The sequence below is a fragment of the Bufo bufo genome, chromosome 1, assembly GCF_905171765.1.
Source record: "Bufo bufo chromosome 1, aBufBuf1.1, whole genome shotgun sequence".
Lineage (NCBI taxonomy): Eukaryota > Metazoa > Chordata > Amphibia > Anura > Bufonidae > Bufo > Bufo bufo.
The window spans coordinates 818,959,595-818,982,340 of NC_053389.1; the positions used below are offsets into that span (position 1 = coordinate 818,959,595).

General features: G+C 42.1%; 1 protein-coding gene across 1 annotated transcript; it reads left to right on the top strand.

Annotated features, from left to right (window-relative positions):
• The first annotated feature begins 15,078 nt into the window (after nucleotides 1–15,078).
• Nucleotides 15,079–16,008, top strand: LOC120989251 (olfactory receptor 11L1-like). The gene has a single exon (XM_040417235.1). The coding sequence runs from the start codon at nucleotides 15,079–15,081 to the stop codon at nucleotides 16,006–16,008; it is 930 nt and encodes a 309-aa protein (XP_040273169.1).
• Nucleotides 16,009–22,746: the final 6,738 nt, after the last annotated feature.

A 22,746-nucleotide genomic window follows, 5' to 3' on the forward strand; every position in this document is an offset into this window, starting at 1 on the left:
CTCTGCCCAATCCCTGCTTAGAACTCGTGTGACAGCATAGTCAACCAATCCGGTACCTTGGGAACCTCTGTCCCGTCATATCTTCGCGTCATCCCTTCAAATGCGCATGCGTCAATACTTAGAAGATTTTCTCTCTTCCATATTTATCCGGATGCCTTCTACGCATGTGTTGAGTTCCCGTCTAGCAGCATCAAAGTGCGCATGCCCCTATACTTAGAGATTTTCCCCTTCCTCTCCGGTGTTATTCCATATGTCCTCTGCGCATGCGTGACTACTTAGTATCAGGGCATGTCTTGGGATTTAGATTATTCATACTGCCTTTTCGATTTGTCCCAGATCCATTCGCGACCGCTCTCCATGATATAAAGGTGCGCATGCTCCGATACTTATAAGTATATTCCTCTCTCCCTTTTTCCATCGGGGTACATCTCCACGCATGCGTAGGCACTCTGAAATTATACCCATCTTTCTTCTACTGCATATACCTGGCGATTTTTCCTTCTATTTTAAAAAGGGGGTGTGCATACGGTAACATTAAATCTTATATTTCCCCTTCAAAGACGTAACTACTTTTTGCTGGTTTGTTGAGGACATATATTTGAAAACTTGGATTTTAAAAAAAATGGGATTATATGCTTGCATCTTTATCTTGCAGTGATTGTTGGTGCGGGGCTATGACCGGACCCATAACAGAGAGGAGAAGCAGGCCATAATCCGGTCTCTCCGTTCAGAATTATACCAGAAATTCTCCATCTGGCACAAAAAAGAAGCAATACAGAAGAAATGGTGCGATTTCAAGAGATTCCAATACAATCGGGTCAAAGAGATGAGTGAACGATTATGCCTAGGTACAATGCTTACAAGACTTTTGTATCTCTCTCTACAACACTCTGTAATGTATATATTCAGTTATGCTGCGAATTCGTACAGATGTAGTAGGGTTAACACGCAACCTCATAACTCAAATTTCTTTACTCATCGCGTTATCTTGAAAAAAAGCCATTTAAAAAAAAATAGCTTTACGCATTTAATTTTATATTGTCAAATTGTTTTATACATTATTTTTACTTATTGAAACCACACTAAAAATTAGTACTAAATCAACTAGACACGCCGCCTGCAACGGTCAGCTGTCAGTTTCCATACCGGGCACATCGAGTCTGTGTCAGAACTCTACGGTAGGGCAGAAAGCCTCACCATGTGCTGATTCCTCAAAGCCAGAGGGCAGTAGGAGTGGCGGTGTTTTGCAGCGGCTCTCTCCTCCTCCTTTTGTCTGTGAGGAGGAATGGGTACCGCGGCTCTCCCCACCCATACACGATCAGCACCGCACACACGCTGTGCTACGGCCAACGCTAGGGCACATCTGTCCTGTGCCCGCCTGAGCACAGAAGGCAGTGATGAGACAGTTTGCCTCGGCCAGGGTCTGAAAGTGTCCCCTGCTCAACCGCCGGGATTAGTTCACCTTCCTATCGGTGAAGACTCGGCTGCGATCCCCGGCTGCTGGCGGGGTCCTCGGCGGTTGCCGCCAGTGCGCAGCCCAGATCATTGATCGCAGGTCATGGTGCAGAATAAGCCTTTGGATGCAAGCCTTGTCTACACCCGGGGGGGTAGTGTCACAGCTCGGGGCAGACTTCACGAGGAAGGGGCTGACAGGCAAAGTGGAGCACCTACACTGTCATTCAGCCGAGCGCAGTTTAGAGCCTGATCTGAAGGCACCATGTTTTCTGTAGTACTAGTTAAATAGAACTGCCGGTAAACTGTCCCCACATAACGAATGCAGCTGTGCTTCATTTTGGTTGACTTGAAATAGAATTTTCTTTTTATTTTAATTTTTACAAAGTACACATCATTGGTACTGTGTAAAAAATTATGACTATATGACACTATATTCAATGAATGGTTATATATTCGTAATGAAGAATATTATTATATTATTATTATTTTTTTAACAGTACACAACAATGATGCTATTAGCCAGTAATTCGATGAACCTGCATTTCCAGCCTTTTCCCGTGTTTTAAGCCAGGACCATGACTGCAGAGCATTATGGAGCAGAAGAATATCAGTATGGCAGTGGAGGGGGGGAACTATGAGGTAAGTAACATTTATATATTTTTATTTTTAACTCATACAATTCCTGACTATTTAAAAATATGTATTTCCCCAAAAAACATTTTCCACCCTATAAAAATTTTAGCTTGTGGTCGAATATGTAGAAGATTGCATATTTAACATATTCATCCACAAGCTAAAAGTAGGGATGGATCAGTGCCTGGGCATTATATTACTATATATTCGTTTTTTAGAATATTCGTAATACTCTAAAAAGGAATACATAGCAATATAGTGAATATTCTATAAAAAAAGAATATATAGTTAATATATAGTGCCATATTCGTTTTTTTAGAATATTAGTCATATTTTTCCCATCAGAAAAAAACTGAATAAGTCATTGGCCCACAAGCATGAAGCAAGGAGGGATCATGTTTTCAGATGGAAAAAAATTATGAATATTCGATATAACAAATATATAGCACTATATTTGAAATATTCTCGAATTCTCGATTATGCGATATTCGAGCAAAAAATTCATAATTTGAATATTTGCGCTCAACACTACTCACTATCATCTATTCTCTCCCTAAAATCTTCTTACACTTTCCCTCCCTATCCTCTATTCTCTCCCTATTATATTCTTATACTGTCCCTCCCTATCACCTTTTCTCTCTCTACAATCTTCTTATACTGTCCCTCCCTATCACCTTTTCTCTCTCTACAATCTTCTTATACTGTCCCACCCTATCACCTTTTCTCTCTCTATAAACCTCTTATACTGTCCCCCCTATCACCAATTCTCTCCCTATAATCTTCTTATACTGTCCCTTCCTATCACCTATTCTCTCCCTATAAGCTTCTTATACTGTCCCCCCTATCACCTTTTCTCTCTCTCTACAATCTTCTTGTACTGTCCCTCCCTATCACCTATTCTCTCCCTATAATCTTCTTACACTGTCCCTCCCTATCACCTTTTCTCTCTCTACAATCTTTTTATACTGTCCCTCCATATAACCTATTCTCTCCCTATAATCTTCTTACACTGTCCCTCTCTACCACCCTTTCTCTCTCTATAAACTTCTTATACTGTCCTTCCCTATCACATTTTCTCTCCCTATAATATTCTTATATTGTCCCTCCCTATCACCGATTCTCTTCTTATAATTTTTTACACTGTCCATCCCTATCACCTTTTCTCTCTCTATAAACTTCTTATACTGTGCCTTTCTATCACCTATTCTCTCCCTATAATCTTCTTATACTGTCCCTCCCTATCATCCTTTCTCTCTATATATAATCGTCTTATACTCTCCCTCCCTATCACCTTTTCTCTGTCTACAATCTTCGTATACTGTCTCTCACTATCACCTATTCTCTCCCTATAAATTTGTTATACTGTCCCTCCCTATCACCTATTCTCTCCCTATAAATTTGTTATACTGTCCCTTCCTATCACCTATTCTCTCCCTATAATCATCTTATATTGTCCCTCCCTATCACCTTTTCTCTCTATACAATCTTCCTATACTGTCCTTCCCTATCACCTATTCTCTCTCTATAATCAATCTTCTTATACTGTCGCTCCCTATCACCTTTTCTCTATATATAATTATAATGCAAGGCACCAATGAAACAGACCAGTGAGGAAGAAGTCAAAGGGGTTTATTAACAAAATAAACAAAGTCCAGGTAAACTTCACTGGGCAAGTATCAGGCAAACAAAAAACAAAGTAAAGCTAGGAGTAGTCCCGATCCATGCATAAGTATCTGTGCAACTTGCCAGGTAAACGGATGCATCACGGAAAACACCGGTTCCTGGGTCCCACTGGAACGGACGGAGTCACAGCAAACTTCAGTCAGTAGCTAGCAGTACTGACCTGCACCTGGATAAGGAAGGATAAAAGTGGGCACTGACCGACCTGGGAGGCCACCTTTTATGTGCCTGCAAACAAATCCCAGGGCGCCAAGTGTCCACTCCCGATAGGTCATGATCCTGCCGTACACCTGTGTACAAGGCTTTGATCGGTCATTAGTCAATTATACCAATACCGGCCCCCTAATCTGCTTTGAACTTGGGGCCAGGTGCTATTCCCTTCGCTGGTCGGCGAAGCGCATAAGAAGCGCGTACGCGCGACCGCGTATCCCCTTGCAAACCCGTTATAGAATATAAATGTGAATGCACGACAGGGTCTGCAAGAGTGCGCAAATGCGTCGACATGGACACCGGAATGGAATCCGCAATAGGCACCGGAGACAAGCTCGGCCGCAGCGTACAGCCACTAGCCCGGCCAAGCTGTCCCCGAAAGCCATGCGGTGTTCCCCTCTAGGTCACATGCGAATTCATCCCCACGTCGGTTCGCAAAGGGGTCGGATATGGTGTATCAATGGAGACACGCGTAACCTGTCCCGCAGCTCCACGAGGATCCTTTTTGGTAACACCGGAGTGCAAGACAGGTGAGGACCTTACAAAAATCTTCTTATACTGTCCCTCCCTATCACTTTTTCTCTCCCTATAATCTTCTTATACTGTCCCTCCCTATCACTTTTTCTCTCCCTATAATCTTCTTATACTGTCCCTCCCTATCACCTTTTCCTATCACCTTTTCTCTCTCTATAAAGTTCTTATACTTTCCCTATTTTCAGTCTGCAGGGGCAGTGCACAGCACCTCTTCATTACAGGTTGCGATTAGACAGCAGAATTATGTTCTATTCATTCTGCACAGGCGCCTACCTGCCTGCGGCCCCCTGATTGCCTCACAGGCTGATAGCCTAGATCAATGATTCAATATAATCCCTCCCCCCCACTTTCTCCCAGTGTCATGTGAGCATGCTTCCTATTCTTCCATCACAATATTTCCCTAGCAATTCAACAGTAAAATGGCTGTGATACATTATATGCGATTTGTCCTAAACAAAAGCTTCTGATTCATTAGAAGGCCAATTTTTTGAGAAATTTTGTAACACTTCTAAATTGAAAGCCAAAATCAGGAGTAGACTAAAAATGAAGACGTATTTGTCCTTATCTTTATTTTAAGATCCACACCTGATCTTTGCTTCCAAAATTGCATGCAGCAACCTAACCATGTGGCTTTACCCTAAAGGGGTTAATAATGTAAAGCCACAGCCGAATTCTGAGTTTCTGCTCTGAAGTCTGTTGCAGATTTTTTTTGGGTAGTAAAATCAGCCATGTCAACATAGTACATAACACGTTCAATTCAGCCTAATCTCTATATTACGTTATTTTCAATATATTATTTCTAAGAAAAAAAAAAGAAAAGAAAAAAAGAGATCATTAATGGGTGTAGAAATTCAATCCATAAGGGAGCAATGCTGAAATCTCAATGGCTTATTACAGATTTTCTATAGCACATCGTCTATAAAAAGGACACCAAACGAAAGCATTAGAGCTTTATCAAAAAAAGGCTTAACTTACATGAAATTCTATTCTTCACAAAACATTTTTTAATCTGGTTCTCAAGATCAAGACAATAAATGTTTTCTACAAGAATCCACAGAGGAGAAATGAGCTGAGACACCTGCAGAGAAGAAGCAACCTCTAAATGCAGTATTTCCCTACAGTAAGTCTGTTCTGTTTCTGCCCTAATCTAAAAAATGGAATAAGAATGAAATAAACTGAATATAAAAATATATTTGCAATAAAATAAATAAAAAACATTTCTTTCAATTATTGAAAAAAACAACTGCTAGACAAAAGGAAATAAATTTTGTCTTCTCAGAATACTGCTGTTTAACACCTAAAACACTTACAATATAGTATAAATGCCAACATTATTCAGCAGGTTTATGGAGATATATTGTTTAGGTAAGAAATGCTATGTATATTCTTTATTTTATTTGTCTTTTTTTAAACTTTTTTTTTATTTAGGATACATGAACAAGTATAATGGCATAATTTGACATAGCAAATAAAAGTGTTGGGTAACAATTATCAGTATTAGAGACCTGTGCCTGATAGGCCAATCCTTTGTGCTTTTTGTTTTTAGCTATGCCACCTTTAGGACAATTATTTATAATGGTTGCATTTTACTCATTTTTTTTTTTTTTTTTAAATGTTCAGCCGTTTTTGAGATACAAGGGTTAAAATATGCCTGTTTTTAGAGTATCACTTTCAGTCCCATCAGCTGAAACATTATTTCTGATCTCCTGACCTCATAGGCACTCACTTAAACCACATTGTTATCAGTTTGATAAGAGTTTAGCTATAAGGTCGGAGATAAGCGCTACATATGAGCCATCAGATAATGGAACTCAGGAGTGACAGTCTGCAAATAGACTGATTTTTTAATCATTGTATCTCAAAATCGCTGAACATTTTTAATAAAGACCAATTGAAAAAAAATCATTTTTACCCCAAAATGAGTAAAATGCAATTATAGAAAAATTGGCCCGAAAATGTCCATATACGTTAAGGCCGGGAACCGTTAAGTATTACAGTACAACCCAAAGTCATTTAAACTTCAGGAATATCAGTTTGTCCACTTAGGAAGCATAAGTGGACGAGAATCAGTTTTACCTACAGTACGTTGGTGCTAATGAAAAGTGACAACAGGAGAGGCAACAGCAAGACAACCCCCAAAAGGGCAACAGTTTTTTTGGTGGTGGCCACACACAATTGCTGTTTCCTTATCTTTCCTGATTGATTCTTCTCTAGTTTTACATTTTGCTATTGTCCTTGTCACTACTGGGAGCATGATGTGGTCCTTGCAGCAGAATCAGGTTTCACAGGTCATTCTGCATCTCCAGGATGGCACATCATTGAAATGCTATCACAAGAAGGGTTGTCTTGTCTCCAAGCACAATCTCAAGAACATGTAGATGATATGCCATTGTGAGCTACAACATGAGCACTGCCAGACAGAGCCATAGTAGGGCATGAATGCAGCTTCAGAACCCTTATCTGCTCATTTGTGTAAGTAGGAACAAGAGTAGAGCTGCCAGAGCCCTAAAAGATGAACTCCAGCACCTTCTAGTCTGCATGTTTCTGACTGAACTGTAAGAAACAGATTCCATGAGGGTGGCATGAGGTACTAACACTGGACCTAGACATTGAAGGCAACACCGGGAGATCGGTGAGTTGAGTATAAATTCTGTCAATTTTGATTTAACAAGTGCACATTGTGGGATTCTTTTTTTTTTTCCTGCTAATCTGCGGGAGTTTACTTACATATTATTGTTCATCATTTAAGAACTTAAGTAAGTAATAAACAAGCAAACACATCATCAATTTACAAGGAATTTGTTGTCTAAAAACCCATTTATGTCTCCCCAACGTCACATTGTTATCCAATATTGGCCTATTCTTGTAAACAGTAGGACCAGCCAAGATTACATGAAAATGTGAAGTACATTTTAGCAATGTGACACAGTGTTAACTCAGAAGATTAAAATATTGCGATATGATTATTTGCAAACTCTATAGTGATTATTTTATAAATAGTATCTTCAGTTATATAAACAGTAAAGAGTTTGAACCTGAAAGTGCTGGCCCTTTAAAGAGTGATGAGGGAGGAGTTGTTGTATTCACTGAGGAAAATGAACTGTAGAGTGTCAAAGTAAACTCCCCAATAAATGTGCTCGATCTGTCCCAGGAAGAAGTGCAGAGATGTCTTAAAAATATTAACATTGACAAATCATCGATCCAGATGGCATATACCCCTGTATCCTAATTAAGTATTAAGTAATGACATAGACAGACCCTTATTTCTGATACTTAAAGGGGTTGTCTCATCTCAGACAATGGGGGCCATATCGCTTGTCCGCACCTATATCAAAACTAAAGCTCCAAAAGAGGCGCATGAGCAGCCGCCCTCCATTCATTTTCTATGGGGCCACCAAAAATAGCAAATCACTGGCTCATCTTTTTCAGTTGGCCCCATAGAAGTAAATGGGAGCGGTGGCCGGTCATACGCGGTGCGCTACTAATAACTTCTGTGGGGAGAGCGCTTGGTGGTGGCCAGACGGGAGTCCTCCAACCACCACTTTGGTGGGACCCGCACCTATAAGACAATGGGGGCATATCCTAGCAACATGCCCCCATTTTCTGAGATGAGACAACCCTTTTAAGGACTCTATAATGACAGGGAGCGTTCCACAGGATTGGCAAATATGGAGTCAATAATGAAAAAGAGATAAAAAAAATGAGCCTGGAAAATAGAGATGGCCTTGCGGTTCGCCCGGCGGTAGTTTTTCGGCGAACTTTGCGTGTTCGGAATTCGCCGAACATGCGAACATATGGAGATATTCTTGCCCGCCATATTCTTTTACATTGTGAAGAACTTTGACCCATGGTACATCCATCAGGTGGTACAGGACAGCCAATTGAGACATTTCAGCACATGGACACACCCCCTACCTTATAAATAAACCCGATCTGGCCGCCATTTTACATTCAGTCTTTTGCCAGTGTAGGGAGAGGTTGCTGTGTGGAGCAGGGACAGGCTGTTAGGGACACCAAACGCTAGCTAATAGGGGCACAAAAGTCATTTTAAGGACTGGTATAGGTGTGCTATCGATAGGTGTGATATACTGAGGGGTGTGATATACTTATAATATACTTTTATAATGAGTCAAAAACACATAGTGATCACCTGGAAGTCAGGGGCCCAGGGGCGAGGGGCTTACTAGGGCCATTTTTATATAGGGTAAGGTTCCAGACGGGGTCGCTCTTATCAGGGCAGGTGGTCTGTGGTTAGGCTATCAAGGCCAGAATAGCACCACCCTGTAGGGCAATATCAGGGACAGTTCTTTGCCCACCCTGTCCTTCAATACCACATCATCATCTAGCCCAGGGATGGATGTTTTTGCTTTGCCTCCGGGATTCATGGATGGATTTTCAATGGGGCCGGAATGTGCTGTCCGCATCCGCATTTGCGGATCCGCACTTTCGCATCCGTGCTTCAGTTTCCGCAAAAGCTAGAACATGTCCTATTCTTGTCCACAATTGCAGACAAGATTAGGCATTTTCTATTATAGTGTCGGCGATGTGCGGTCCACAAATTGCGGAATGCACATTGCCGGTGTCCGTGTTTTGAGGATCCGCAAAACACTTACGGACGTGTGAATGGACCCTCATAGTAACATTATTAAAGGTTATGTTTTATCTTTACGTATATTCTAATGGATTGCCTTCCGTGTACAATGTTATAATATACTTTCTATGTTAGTATATTATAGTGCATTTGTATTGTGCGGCAGTTGTGTGCGGTTCTGCTGCGATACTGCAGGTATATAGAGGGACAAGCAATATTGGAACAAATAATTTCTACTGGTGTTCTATACCAGTCGTCCCCCAAAAAAACAGATGGAAGCGGGGTGTTATATACCAATATACCTTCTTTATAGAGCATTTGGGGAATGTATAGTGCATTTGAGCATGCGCGTACGCGAAAATTATATTGCCGATATTTTGCATTGAAAAAAATTATGAATGGAGATTGCAAATTGGAATAATCCATCTGGTGTGTCACTGTCCATGTTGTGGGACTATCTGTGCACTTCTAGTAATTATTTCTTGGCTGCAAATATGAGCTGAAGGTTTTTCAGGTTCGCCTGCCATTAAAATGAATGGGACCCGCCACGAACTTGCGGTTCGCGAACATTTGATCGTGTTTGCGCGATCGCGTTCGCGAACCGTCCCGGCATATGTTCGTCTATCACTACTGGAAACTATAGAGCAGTAAATCTAACATCTGTTGTGGGTAAACTGTTTCTAAGTGATGTTATCCTGGAGTATCTCAAGGAATATAAATGTATAATGCTGCACAAGCATGGCTATATGAAGGATCAGTCCTGTCAAACTAATCTAATCAGGTAAGTTGTAGACTGGAGCTGGATGAGTCAATGGATGTCGTACATCTGGACTTCTCCAAAGCATTTGACACTGTACCACATAAAAGGTTAGTATATAAAATGAGAATGCTCGGACTGGGAGAAAACATCTGTATGTGGGTAAGTAACTGGCTGAGTGATAGAAAACAGAGGGTGGTTATTAACGGTACACACTCAGATTGGGTCACCGTCACTAGTGGGGTACCTCAGAAGGTTTGCTCAGTAAAATATCAGTTTTTACTGATGAATCTGATACTTAAGAGCACTGTATAATATATATATACACTCACCTAAAGAATTATTAGGAACACCATACTAATACGGTGTTGGACCCCCTTTTGCCTTCAGAACTGCCTTAATTCTACGTGGCATTGATTCAACAAATGTTGGCCCATATTGATAGGATAGCATCTTGCAGTTGATGGAGATTTGAGGGACACACATCCAGGGCACGAAGCTCCCGTTCCACCACATCCCAAAGATGCTCTATTGGGTTGAGATCTGGTGACTGTGGGGGCCATTTTAGTACAGTGAACTCATTGTCATGTTCAAGAAACCAATTTGAAATGATTCGAGCTTTGTGACATGGTGCATTATCCTGCTGGAAGTGGCCATCAGAGGATAGATACATGTTCTCATTCTGTTTACGCCAAATTCGGACTCTACCATTTGAATGTCTCAACAGAAATCGAGACTCATCAGACCAGGCAACATTTTTCCAGTCTTCAACAGTCCAATTTTGGTGAGCTCGTGCAAATTGTAGCCTCTTTTTCCTATTTGTAGTGGAGATGAGTGGTACCCGGTGGGGTCTTCTGCTGTTGTAGCCCATCCGCCTCAAGGTTGTGCGTGTTGTGGCTTCACAAATGCTTTGCTGCATACCTCGGTTGTAACGAGTGGTTATTTCAGTCAACGTTGCTCTTCTATCAGCTTGAATCGGTCGGCCCATTCTCCTCTGACCTCTAGCATCCACAAGGCATTTTTGCCCACAGGACTGCCGCATACTGGATGTTTTTCCCTTTTCACACCATTCTTTGTAAATCCTAGAAATGGTTGTGCGTGAAAATCCCAGTAACTGAGCAGATTGTGAAATACTCAGACCGGCCCGTCTGGCACCAACAACCATGCCACACTTAAAATTGCTTAAATCACCTTTCTTTCCCATTCTGACATTCAGTTTGGAGTTCAGGAGATTGTCTTGACCAGGACCACCGCCCTAAATGCATTGAAGCAACTGCCATGTGATTGGTTGACTAGATAATTGCATTAATGAGAAATAGAACAGGTGTTCCTAATAATTCTTTAGGTGAGTGTATATATATATATATAAAAAAAAAGAAAAAACAGTGGCAGCACCGTCCTTGATGAAAGCTGGTGGGTGCAACAGCCCAATACGGATTAAAGCCAATCCACAAATACAAAATAGAAAAAAATGGGCAGCACTCCAAAAAGTAAAAATACAAAAATCTTTATTTACTCCAGTGGGAAGTGCGACGTTTCGGCTCTAGACAGGAGCCTTCCTCAAGCCTTGAGGAGGACTCCTGTCTAGAGGCGAAACGTCGCACTTCCCACTGGGGTAAATAAAGATTTTTGTATTTTTACTTTTTGGAGTGCTGCCCATTTTTTCTATTTTATATATATATATATACTGTATATAGCGCCATGTGCCATCAGGTCACAGTACAGCATGATGGGAAGAAGATCAGGGAGGGTGAGTGAATCTGCAGAGTGGCAGCACGGTCTGGAGCTGGAGAGGTAAGTTCATTTAATTTACACTGCTCAAAAAAATAAAGGGAACACTTAAACAACACAATGTAACTCCAAGTCAATCACACTTCTGTGAAATCAAACTGTCCACTTAGGAAGCAACACTGAGTGACAATCAATTTCACATGCTGTTGTGCAAATGGGATAGACAACAGGTGGAAATTATAGGCAATTAGCAAGACACCCCCAATAAAGGAGTGGTTCTGCAGGTGGTGACCACAGAACACTTCTTAGTTCCTATGCTTCCTGGCTGATGTTTTGGTCACTTTTGAATGCTGGCGGTGCTTTCACACTAGTGGTAGCATGAGACGGAGTCTACAACCCACACAAGTGGCTCAGGTAGTGCAGCTTATCCAGGATGGCACATCAATGCGAGCTGTGGCAAGAAGGTTTGCTGTGTCTGTCAGCGTAGTGTCCAGAGCATGGAGGCGCTACCAGGAGACAGGCCAGTACATCAGGAGACGTGGAGGAGGCCGTAGGAGGGCAACAACCCAGCAGCAGGACCGCTACCTCCGCCTTTGTGCAAGGAGGAACAGGAGGAGCACTGCCAGAGCCCTGCAAAATGACCTCCAGCAGGCCACAAATGTGCATGTGTCTGCTCAAACGGTCAGAAACAGACTCCATGAGGGTGATATGAGGGCCCGACGTCCACAGGTGGGGGTTGTGTTTACAGCCCAACACCGTGCAGGACGTTTGGCATTTGCCAGAGAACACCAAGATTGGCAAATTCGCCACTGGCGCCCTGTGCTCTTCACAGATGAAAGCAGGTTCACACTGAGCACATGTGACAGACGTGACAGAGTCTGGAGACGCCGTGGAGAACGTTCTACTGCCTGCAACATCCTCCAGCATGACCGATTTGGCATTGGGTCAGTAATGGTGTGGGGTGGCATTTCTTTGGAGGGCCGCACAGCCCTCCATGTGCTCGCCAGAGGTAGCCTGACTGCCATTAGGTACCGAGATGAGATCCTCAGACCCCTTGTAAGACCATATGCTGGTGCGGTTGGCCCTGGGTTTCTCCTAATGCAAGACAATGCTAGACCTCATGTGGCTGGAGTGTGTCAGCAGTTCCTGCAAGACGAAGGCATTGATGCTATGGACTGGCCCGCCCGTTTCCCAGACCTGAATCCAATTTAGCACATCTGGGACATCATGTCTTGCTCTATCCACCAACGTCACGTTGCACCACAGACTGTCCAGGAGTTGGCAGATGCTTTAGGGGAGGAGATTCCTCAGGAGACCGTCCGCCACCTCATCAGGAGCATGCACAGGCGTTGTAGGGGGGTCATACAGGCACATGGAGGCCACACACACTACTGAGCTTCATTTTGACTTGTTTAAGGACATTACATCAAAGTTGGATCAGCCTGTAGTGTGTTTTTCCACTTTAATTTTGAGTGTGACTCCAAATCCAGACCTCCATGGATTGAAAAATTTGATTTCTATTTTTTTTATTTTTGTGTGATTTTGTTGTCAGCACATTCAACTATGTAAAGAACAAAGTATTTCAGAAGAATATTTAATTAACTCAGATCTAGGATGTGTTATTTTTGTGTTCCCTTTATTTTTTTGAGCAGTGTATTTTTTTAAACGTCTGATCTGAGGTCTGATTGGGGGTCCGATCTGAAGATAGGCATGCAATAGTTATATTTGCTAAAAATGTGCAGCATACATTTACTGGGGGAAGGTCTGATTTGAGGTTGGCAGCTTCTGATGGGGGCTGATCTGAGTAAATGGAGGCTAGGGAGGGTCTGATCTGATGCTGGGGGTTTGATGGGGGTCTGATCTAAGGCTGATGTAGTCTGGGGGTCTGATGGGAGGCTGATCTGAAGCTGATGGAGGTAGGGGGCTGATCTGAGGCTGAGAAAGGGATAGAGGCAGGGACAGTTGCCAAGGCAGAGGCAGGGACCATGGCAGGGAGAGTGGAAGCCGGGTGAACCCCTCTCTGGACCCCTCTGGGATGAACTAATTATATAATATTCTCAACTTTAAATTTAGACTGCTATATTTGGTCAAAATGGTGCCTGCACTATATATAATACTGTACATTAAGTGCAGACACCATTTTGAGCTGTAAGAATACAGCACTCTGTATTTATTTTTATTTTTTTAAATGGAAGCACAATTTCTGTAACTCACCCCTAAGTCAAGGTATATGTTTGACCAAATATGGAAGTCAAATTTTTACCATGATAATTTTTTATGGCCCGCAAATGGTGTTATAAATATCCAAATGGCCCTCACCACCAAAAAGGGTCCCCACCCCTGGCTAGAGGAAAGAAGCTTTGAACACAAACACAGAATATGATTCCTTACGGTAAGAGAAGTGAGACTAAGGAACTCTCTGCCTGAGGAGGTGGTGATGGTGAGTTGATGAGTTCAAGAGGGGCCTGGATGTATTTCTGGAGTGTAATAATATTATAGGTTATAGTTTTACATTTCTGGAGAAGTCATTGATCCAGGGAGTATTCTGCCTGCCTGATTGTAGTCAAGAAGGAATTTTTGCCTTTAAATGGGCTTGTACTTGTCATTCCTACGGATCAGCTTTTCAGAATACCAGGCTGAAGTGGATTGATAGCCTTACAAACTACTGTATGTTGCTATGTTACTATCAAAGGGTTGAAGCTATAAGATATGCATATTATAGCACTATGGCACAGGCACTGAGAGTAACTGGTCAAAAATAACAAAAAATAATATTTACCCCATTTCGCCCCTAATTTTTCCAGTGATGTACCTCAGTCCTCCAACTGCTGACACATTTCTGGCCGCAGCGTTGATGTTCCACGAACACACCTGTCACCACTGCAGCCAGGAAGAAGTGTCAGGGGGCATTTATAGAATAAACTAAGGAAACTCCTTTTAGAAAAATAGTTTATTGTATTCATGCATATACTGTACCTCCATAAATTGCCCATTTTCCTAAAATTTGCTCATTTACTTATTTTTCCCAATTGTCAAGCTGCTTTTTTTAGGCTTTCTTTTAGGCCAATTAACCATCAAATGGCCCCTGTGCAATGTTACATTTTCCGAGCTACCCTTGGCTTCCAAATGTCCCCGGGCCAGGTTTATGGCAGGGATGCTGAAAACAATCGATGAGATTAACATTTTTATACTACATTCATGAGACTATTTAGATACTATCGGACAATTGCTGTAATTGGTAATGTGGGCTGGAGTGGTAAAACATTTTTTTTTTTTTAGGGAGGCGGTGATGTAGATGGTAGTGGTAGTGCGCAATTGTTTCCCTCTTCAATTTTTTTCAATGTAAATATTTTTCAGTTTTAAATTACACAATTAAAATGTTTTTATTCTTTCTACTCTAATTCTTAAGGTGGAACCTACTATCATAACCTGGAACAGTGCCTGGTTAAATATACTCAACATTTTTGTCCAGTTCACAATAAATATTATGCAGTCTGACAATGTCAGTTTAGTGGCTGAAATATTTCTTTTGGGTTTTCAGAACTTCCATGGTATAAAGAACTTTTTCTTTCTTCTATTGCTTCTTGTCTACATTGTGACTGTATGTGGAAACCTCCTCATCATCCTAGCGGTGTCCTACAGCCGATCACTCCACTCTCCCATGTACTTCTTCCTCTCCCAACTCTCCTTCTCAGATATTCTACTCTCCTCCATTATAGTACCAAACATGCTCCGAGTCGTATTGTATGGAGGAACTTTTGTGTCTTTCATTGGCTGTTTAATACAGTTTTATTTTTTTACAGCCTCTGAATCAATAGAATGTCTTCTCCTGACTGTGATGTCTTACGACCGGTACCAGGCTATCTGCAACCCTCTGCATTACACATCCGTAATGACTCTTACATTTTGTGTAAAGATTGTCCTGCTCTTTTGGTTGTTTATATTTGCTATCATATTGATGATCTCAGTGACAATAAGTGATTTGCGGTTCTGCGGACCAAACATCATTGATCATTTCTTCTGTGATTTTGACCCTTTACTTGAACTTTCCTGCTCAAATACTTTTATAGTGAGGATGGAAAGCAAGTTATTAGCTATTCCTTTAGTCATATGCCCATTCACTGTGATTATAGTTTCATATACCTATATTATCATCACCATACTAAAGATTCCCTCTGTCACAGGGAGGAGGAAGACCTTCTCCACCTGCAGCTCTCATCTGGCCGTGGTCTCCTTATATTACGGGTCACTTATTAGTATCTATTTATTTCCAAATAGGGAAAATGCTAAGAAAATTCTCTCCTTGTTTTACACGGTGGTAACTCCTGTTCTTAACCCCCTGATATATAGCTTGAGGAATAAAGATATTAGGCAGGCTTTAGGAAAGATTTTATACAGTAAATCCAAAATATGTTAACTAGATATAGTGGAAAAAGTAAGTGAACCCTTTGTAAGTATGTCTGTATTGATTACTAATAAAATGTAGTCTGATAGCTAGCGCAGTCACAATTCCAGACAAATACAATCTACCTAAACTAATAAATTATGAAAATGTGTAGAAATCTGAGTCTCAATTCCTTTTGGGATTCAGGTCCTCACCTATCTCTTGGTTAAACTTGATAGACATGTCTTTTTTCAACCGCATTAACTATGTAACAAGCAATTTTTCTGTTCATGTCTTTTATTGAGCTCATTGAGTAGACATCCACAGTGCAGGGAGAAAACATAGAATTTAGTCATCTGTAGAGCCCCTTACGTAGCATTCACCTTCAGCAAATGTTTACTGTACTGTATCTGCAAATAATTGCTGCACAACCTTGAGGAGGATTTTCAAACTATTCCTCCCTGCAAATATCTTTTACTTCATCTGCATCTCTGGGTAGCCTTGCATGCACATATCAGGTCATGCCACAAGATTTTGGTAAGGTTATGGTCAGGAACCTAAATTTGCCAATCCAAAATAAATCATTGTCTTGTTGTATCACCTAATGTCCCGTCATCATGAGGTCATCGACTGCTACTTTTACTGGAATTTTCCTATCAAATGTCTTCATACACCATCTGAATTCAGACCCAAACAGTAATACCTTCTCCATCAGGCTTCAGAGTTGGGATGAGGTCTTGATATCCCTTGCACTGACGGAGGATGTGCACAACATATGATGAGGCACTGATTTCTCATACATTAGGTGCATCCTCTGGTATTCCATGTGCCTAATCTAAAATTTACAGTTGCTCTGAGCTATCAAACTTTTCAGTCTTCTTTTATGCCATAAAAAATACCTAAGAGCACCATTCAATTTACCATGTCCATTATTGGAAAATGGGGAAAAAATCTTTGTGGGCTTAACCTTAAATTGAAAAAAAATAAATAAAAGAAAATATACAATTCCGCCAAGATTTTGGGGGTTTTGACATCACGGTGTTCACTATACGCTAAAAATGTCATAACGTCCTTATTCTGTGGATCAGTATGAATACGGCGATATCAAACTTGATTATTTTTTTTTTATCTACAACATACTTTGAAAAAAAAAAACAATGAAAAAAAAAATCACATTTTAATTTTCATCACCATTTTCTGACAGCCATAATTTTTTTTTTAATATTTCAGTCTACAGAGCTGTATGAGGGCTTGTTTTTTGTGGGACGAAATTTTGATTTTATTGGTACAATTTTTGTGGTACGTGCAACTTTTTGATCATTGTTATTCAATTATTATTTTTTTATGGGGCGCTACCTAAGATATAAATATTATAAATATATATATATCAAAGACAGTCAGAAATCAATCATGGACAGAATCAGAATCCACTTACTCAAGAGGACGTACAAAAAGGGGAGGCTGTCGGTATAGAAGATCCAGGAAAAACCAGATCACAGAGGACCCCAAGATATTACAACTCCAAAGCACAGAATACCAACAAGAAAGAATAGACTCTAATATGGTGGTAAATATTTCTTTACATATATTGGATGAATATGAATTGCAAGCGTTGAATAAGGGTTTATCCTTTTGTCCACAGGTGGGGATGGATTGGTTCTAGTTGGAGTTGGACTTAAACCGCCTCTTTAGAAATTTAAAACTGAGTGTGTGGTTTGACTCCAACTCCCCTGGATCTGAGGGTGGAATGTTTTCTCAATCACAGCATTCTGCTCTGACATTGAAACAATTTGGTTTACATTTAAAAAGTGATTTTGTTCCTAGGGTTAATTCACATGCCATATAAGCATTTACTGATGCAGTGAAATGTGAGGTGTCTGCAATACGACAAGGAGGTTTATGTAGTAAAATACAAAGGTCCAATAGCCCTGATCTCACCATAAAGCTCGCAGATAAGGGTGGTTGAATCGCGGTGATGGACACCTCCAAATATATTGGCGAAATCTATAGACAGTTGAAAGATGGTGAGACTTATGAACATTTACAAAATGACCCTAGATTTTCTATAGCTAAAGATATAGATAGATTATTAACTAGAGCTGAGGAATTGAAAATTATTGATAAACAATTGAAGGAGTATTTAACAATTGTATCTCCAGTGAATCCAATGATATATATTGCCAAAGATTCATAAAAGGTTGGATGATCCTCCAGGGCATCCAATAATATCAGGCAGGAATTCTATCCTGTCTAATATCGCTATTTTTTTAGATAAGGTGTTGTGACAATATTCTACAGGCGCTAAATCATATACCAGAGACACTGGTGATATAGTTTCAGGCATAATAAGGGTTTACAAGCTGTAGAAAGGGTCTTAGAACAATCTGTACATACGAATGATACCAAGAGATTCATGTTTGATCTTTTGAAATTGACGCTTACTTGTAACTATTTTTCTTTTCAAGGAAAATGCTATTTGCAGGGGGTGAGCATGGCAATGGTCTCAAATGTCTCGTCCACTTATGCAAATATTTATGTACACTCGATTGAGGAGCGTTTTCTCTATGTGTCTCCCCACTTCAGACATGTTCTGTCGTGGTGGAGATACATTGACGATGTGTTCCTCATTTGGACTGATACATTTGAGACACTCACTGATTTTTATCATTATCTGAACTCCATTGATGATCAAATCAAGTTTACCTTGACAGCCTCAGTAAAAATTTTGGACACACAAGTATATATAGATAAGAACATTTTACATACCGATTGAAAAAATTTAAGAAACTGATAAAAATACATTGTTACATTTCACCAGTTGTTAAAAAGGGGAATTCACTGCCATTCAGTCAGAGAGTGAGGGTTAGGAGAATTGTAGATGTGAATGATCATGCAAAAAAAGCTTTAAAAGAGATGGAACATTCTTTTGTGTCAGGGGGTATCCGGAGAAGTTAGTATGTAGACAGATGAACAGAGTTAATCAGATTCCAAGAGAGAGTTTGCTAAAATCAGGACATAGACATAAAAGCGACAGACTACCATTTGAACAACATATAATTAATTGAGTCCATTGATAGAAAAAATATTGAGAAAACATTGGGGTACATTGAGGAACAGCTTTCCTGGGATAGCTGCCTTCAAGGATCCTCCAATGATGTCATATAGAAGATTGAGAAGTATCAAGGACAGAATAGTCAAATCAGATATAGGTAGTGGGGGAAGTATGAAACAAATGTTTCTTAAACCTAAACGCACTAGATGTTTTTCGTGTTTGGGGTGTGTGAACAGTAACTTAATGCAGAAAGTTTTTTATACATCAAGTTTTTTTTATACATCCAGTGACGGATGCAAGATTTGAAATCAAACAGTACCTTACGTGTGATTCCACATGGGTCATCTATGTATTACGGTGCCCCTGCAAATTATTGTATGTAGGGGAAGCTACGTGTGATATTAAAACTAGACTGAATAACCACAGACAGACCATTAGAAACAAGAGAAAGGATTTGCCAGTTTCAAAACATTTTGTTCATATGAAACATAAAGAACATGATTTGAGGTTTATGATTTTAGATCAAATAAAAATGCCAATGAGGGGATAGATCATCCCTTTTGAAAAAAAGGGAATTGAGATGGATATTTTGTTTCAATACTTTGAGGCCCTAATGGCTTGAATGTTGATTTTAGGGTTACAGTTAGAGTTGAGCGAACACCTGGATGTTCGGGTTCGAGAAGTTCGGCCGAACTTCCCGGAAATGTTCGGGTTCGGGATCCGAACCCGACCCGAACTTCGTCCCGAACCCGAACCCCATTGAAGTCAATGGGGACCCGAACTTTTGGGCACTAAAAAGGCTGTAAAACAGCCCAGGAAAGAGCTAGAGGGCTGCAAAAGGCAGCAACATGTAGGTAAATCCCCTGCAAACATATGTGGATAGGGAAATGAATTAAAATAAAAATTAAAAAAATTAAAATTAACCAATATCAATTGGACAGAGGTCCCATAGCAGAGAATCTGGCTTCACGTCAGCAGAGAATCAGTCTCTTCATTCCATAGCAAAGAATCTGGCTTCATGTCAGGAGAGAATCAGTCTCTTCATGCCATAGCAGAGAATCTGGCTTCATGTCAGCACAGAATCAGTCTTCATGTCATAGCAGAGAATCAGGCATCACGTCACCCACCACTGGAACAGGCCACTGTCACACATTTAGGCCCCGGCACCCAGACAGAGGAGAGAGGTCCCGTAACAGAGAATCTGGCCTTATGTCAGCACAGAATCAGTCTTCATGTCATAGCAGAGAATCAGGCTTCACGTCACCCACCACTGGAACAGGCCACTGTCACATATTTAGGCCCCGGCACCCAGACAGAGGAGAGAGGTCCCGTAACAGAGAATCTGGCCTTATGTCAGCACAGAATCAGTCTTCATGTCAAAGCAGAGAATCAGGCTTCACGTCACCCACCACTGGAACAGGCCACTGTCACACATTTAGGCCCCGGCACCCAGACAGAGGAGAGAGGTCCCGTAACAGAGAATCTGGCCTTATGTCAGCGCAGAATCAGTCTTCATGTCATAGCAGAGAATCAGGCTTCACGTCGCCCACCACTGGAACAGGCCACTGTCACACATTTAGGCCCCGGCACCCAGACAGAGGAGAGAGGTCCCGTAACAGAGAATCTGGCCTTATGTCAGCACAGAATCAGTCTTCATGTCATAGCAGAGAATCAGGCTTCACGTCACCCACCACTGGAACAGGCCACTGTCACATATTTAGGCCCAGGCACCCAGGCAGAGGAAAGAGGTCCCGTAACAGAGAATCTGGCCTTATGTCAGCACAGAATCAGTCTTCATGTCATAGCAGAGAATCAGGCTTCACGTCACCCACCACTGGAACAGGCCACTGTCACATATTTAGGCCCCGGCACCCAGACAGAGGAGAGAGGTCCCGTAACAGAGAATCTGGCCTTATGTCAGCACAGAATCAGTCTTCATGTCATAGCAGAGAATCAGGCTTCACGTCACCCACCACTGGAACAGGCCACTGTCACACATTTAGGCCCCGGCACCCAGACAGAGGAGAGAGGTCCCTTAACAGAGAATCTGGCCTTATGTCAGCACAGAATCAGTCTTCATGTCATAGCAGAGAATCAGGCTTCACGTCACCCACCACTGGAACAGGCCACTGTCACATATTTAGGCCCAGGCACCCAGGCACAGGAGAGAGGTCCCGTAACAGAGAATCTGGCCTTATGTCAACACAGAATCAGTCTTCATGTCATAGCAGAGAATCAGGCTTCACGTCACCCACCACTGGAACAGGCCACTGTCACACATTTAGGCCCCGGCACCCAGACAGAGGAGAGGTTCATTCAACTTTGGGTTGCCCCGCAATATAATGGTAAAATGAAAATAAAAATAGGATTGAATGAGGAAGTGCCCTGGAGTAGAATAATATATTGTTAAGGGGAGGTAGTTAATATCTAATCTGCACAAGGGATGGACAGGTCCTGTGGGATCCATGCCTGGTTCATTTTTATGAACGTCAGCTTGTCCACATTGGCTGTAGACAGGCGGCTGCGTTTGTCTGTAATGACGCCCCCTGCCGTGCTGAATACACGTTCAGACAAAACGCTGGCCGCCGTGTAGGCCAGCACCTCCAAGGCATAAAAGGCTAGCTCTGGCCACGTGGACAATTTGGAGACCCAGAAGTTGAATGTGGCCGAACCATCAGTCAGTACGTGGAGGGGTGTGCACAGGTACTGTTCCACCATGTTAGTGAAATGTTGCCTCCTGCTAACACGTTCAGTATCAGGTGGTGGTGCAGTTAGCTGTGGCGTAGTGACAAAACTTTTCCACATCTCTGCCATGCTAACCCTGCCCTCAGAGGAGCTGGCCGTGACACAGCTGTGTTGGCGACCTCTTGCTCCTCCTCTGCTTTTGCCTTTGGCTTCCACTTGTTCCCCTGTGACATTTGGGAATGCTCTCAGTAGCGCGTCTACCAACGTGCGCTTGTACTCGCGCATCTTCCTATCACGCTCCAGTGCAGGAAGTAAGGTGTGCACATTGTCTTTGTACCGGGGATCCAGCAGGGTGGCAACCCAGTAGTCCGCACACGTTAAAATGTGGGCACTCTGCTGTCGTTGCGCAGGCACTGCAGCATGTAGTCGCTCATGTGTGCCAGGCTGTTCAGAGGTAAGGACAAGCTGTCCTCTGTGGGAGGCGTATCGTCATCGTCCTGTGTTTCCCCCCAGCCACGCACCAGTGATGGGCCCGATCTGCTTTGGGGGCCACCCCGCTGTGAACATGCTTCATCCTCATCCTCTTCCACCTCCTCCTCATCCTCGTCCTCCTCTTCCTCCAGTAGTGGGCCCTGTCTGGCCACATTTGTACCTGGCCTCTGCTGTTGCAAAAAACCTCCCTCTGAGTCACTTCGAAGAGACTGGCCTGAAAGTGCTAAAAATGAACCCTCTTTCTCCTCCTGGGCCACCTCCTCTTCCATCATCGCCCTAAGTGTTTTCTCAAGGAGACATAGAAGTGGTATTGTAACGCTGATAACGGCGTCATCGCCACTGTCCATGTTGGTGGAGTACACGAAACAGCGCAACAGGGCACACAGGTCTCGCATGGAGGCCCAGTCATTGGTGGTGAAGTGGTGCTGTTCCGCAGTGCGACTGACCCGTGCGTGCTGCAGCTGAAACTCTACTATGGCCTGCTGCTGCTCGCACAGTCTGTCCAGCATGTGCAAGGTGGAGTTCCACCTGGTGGGCACGTC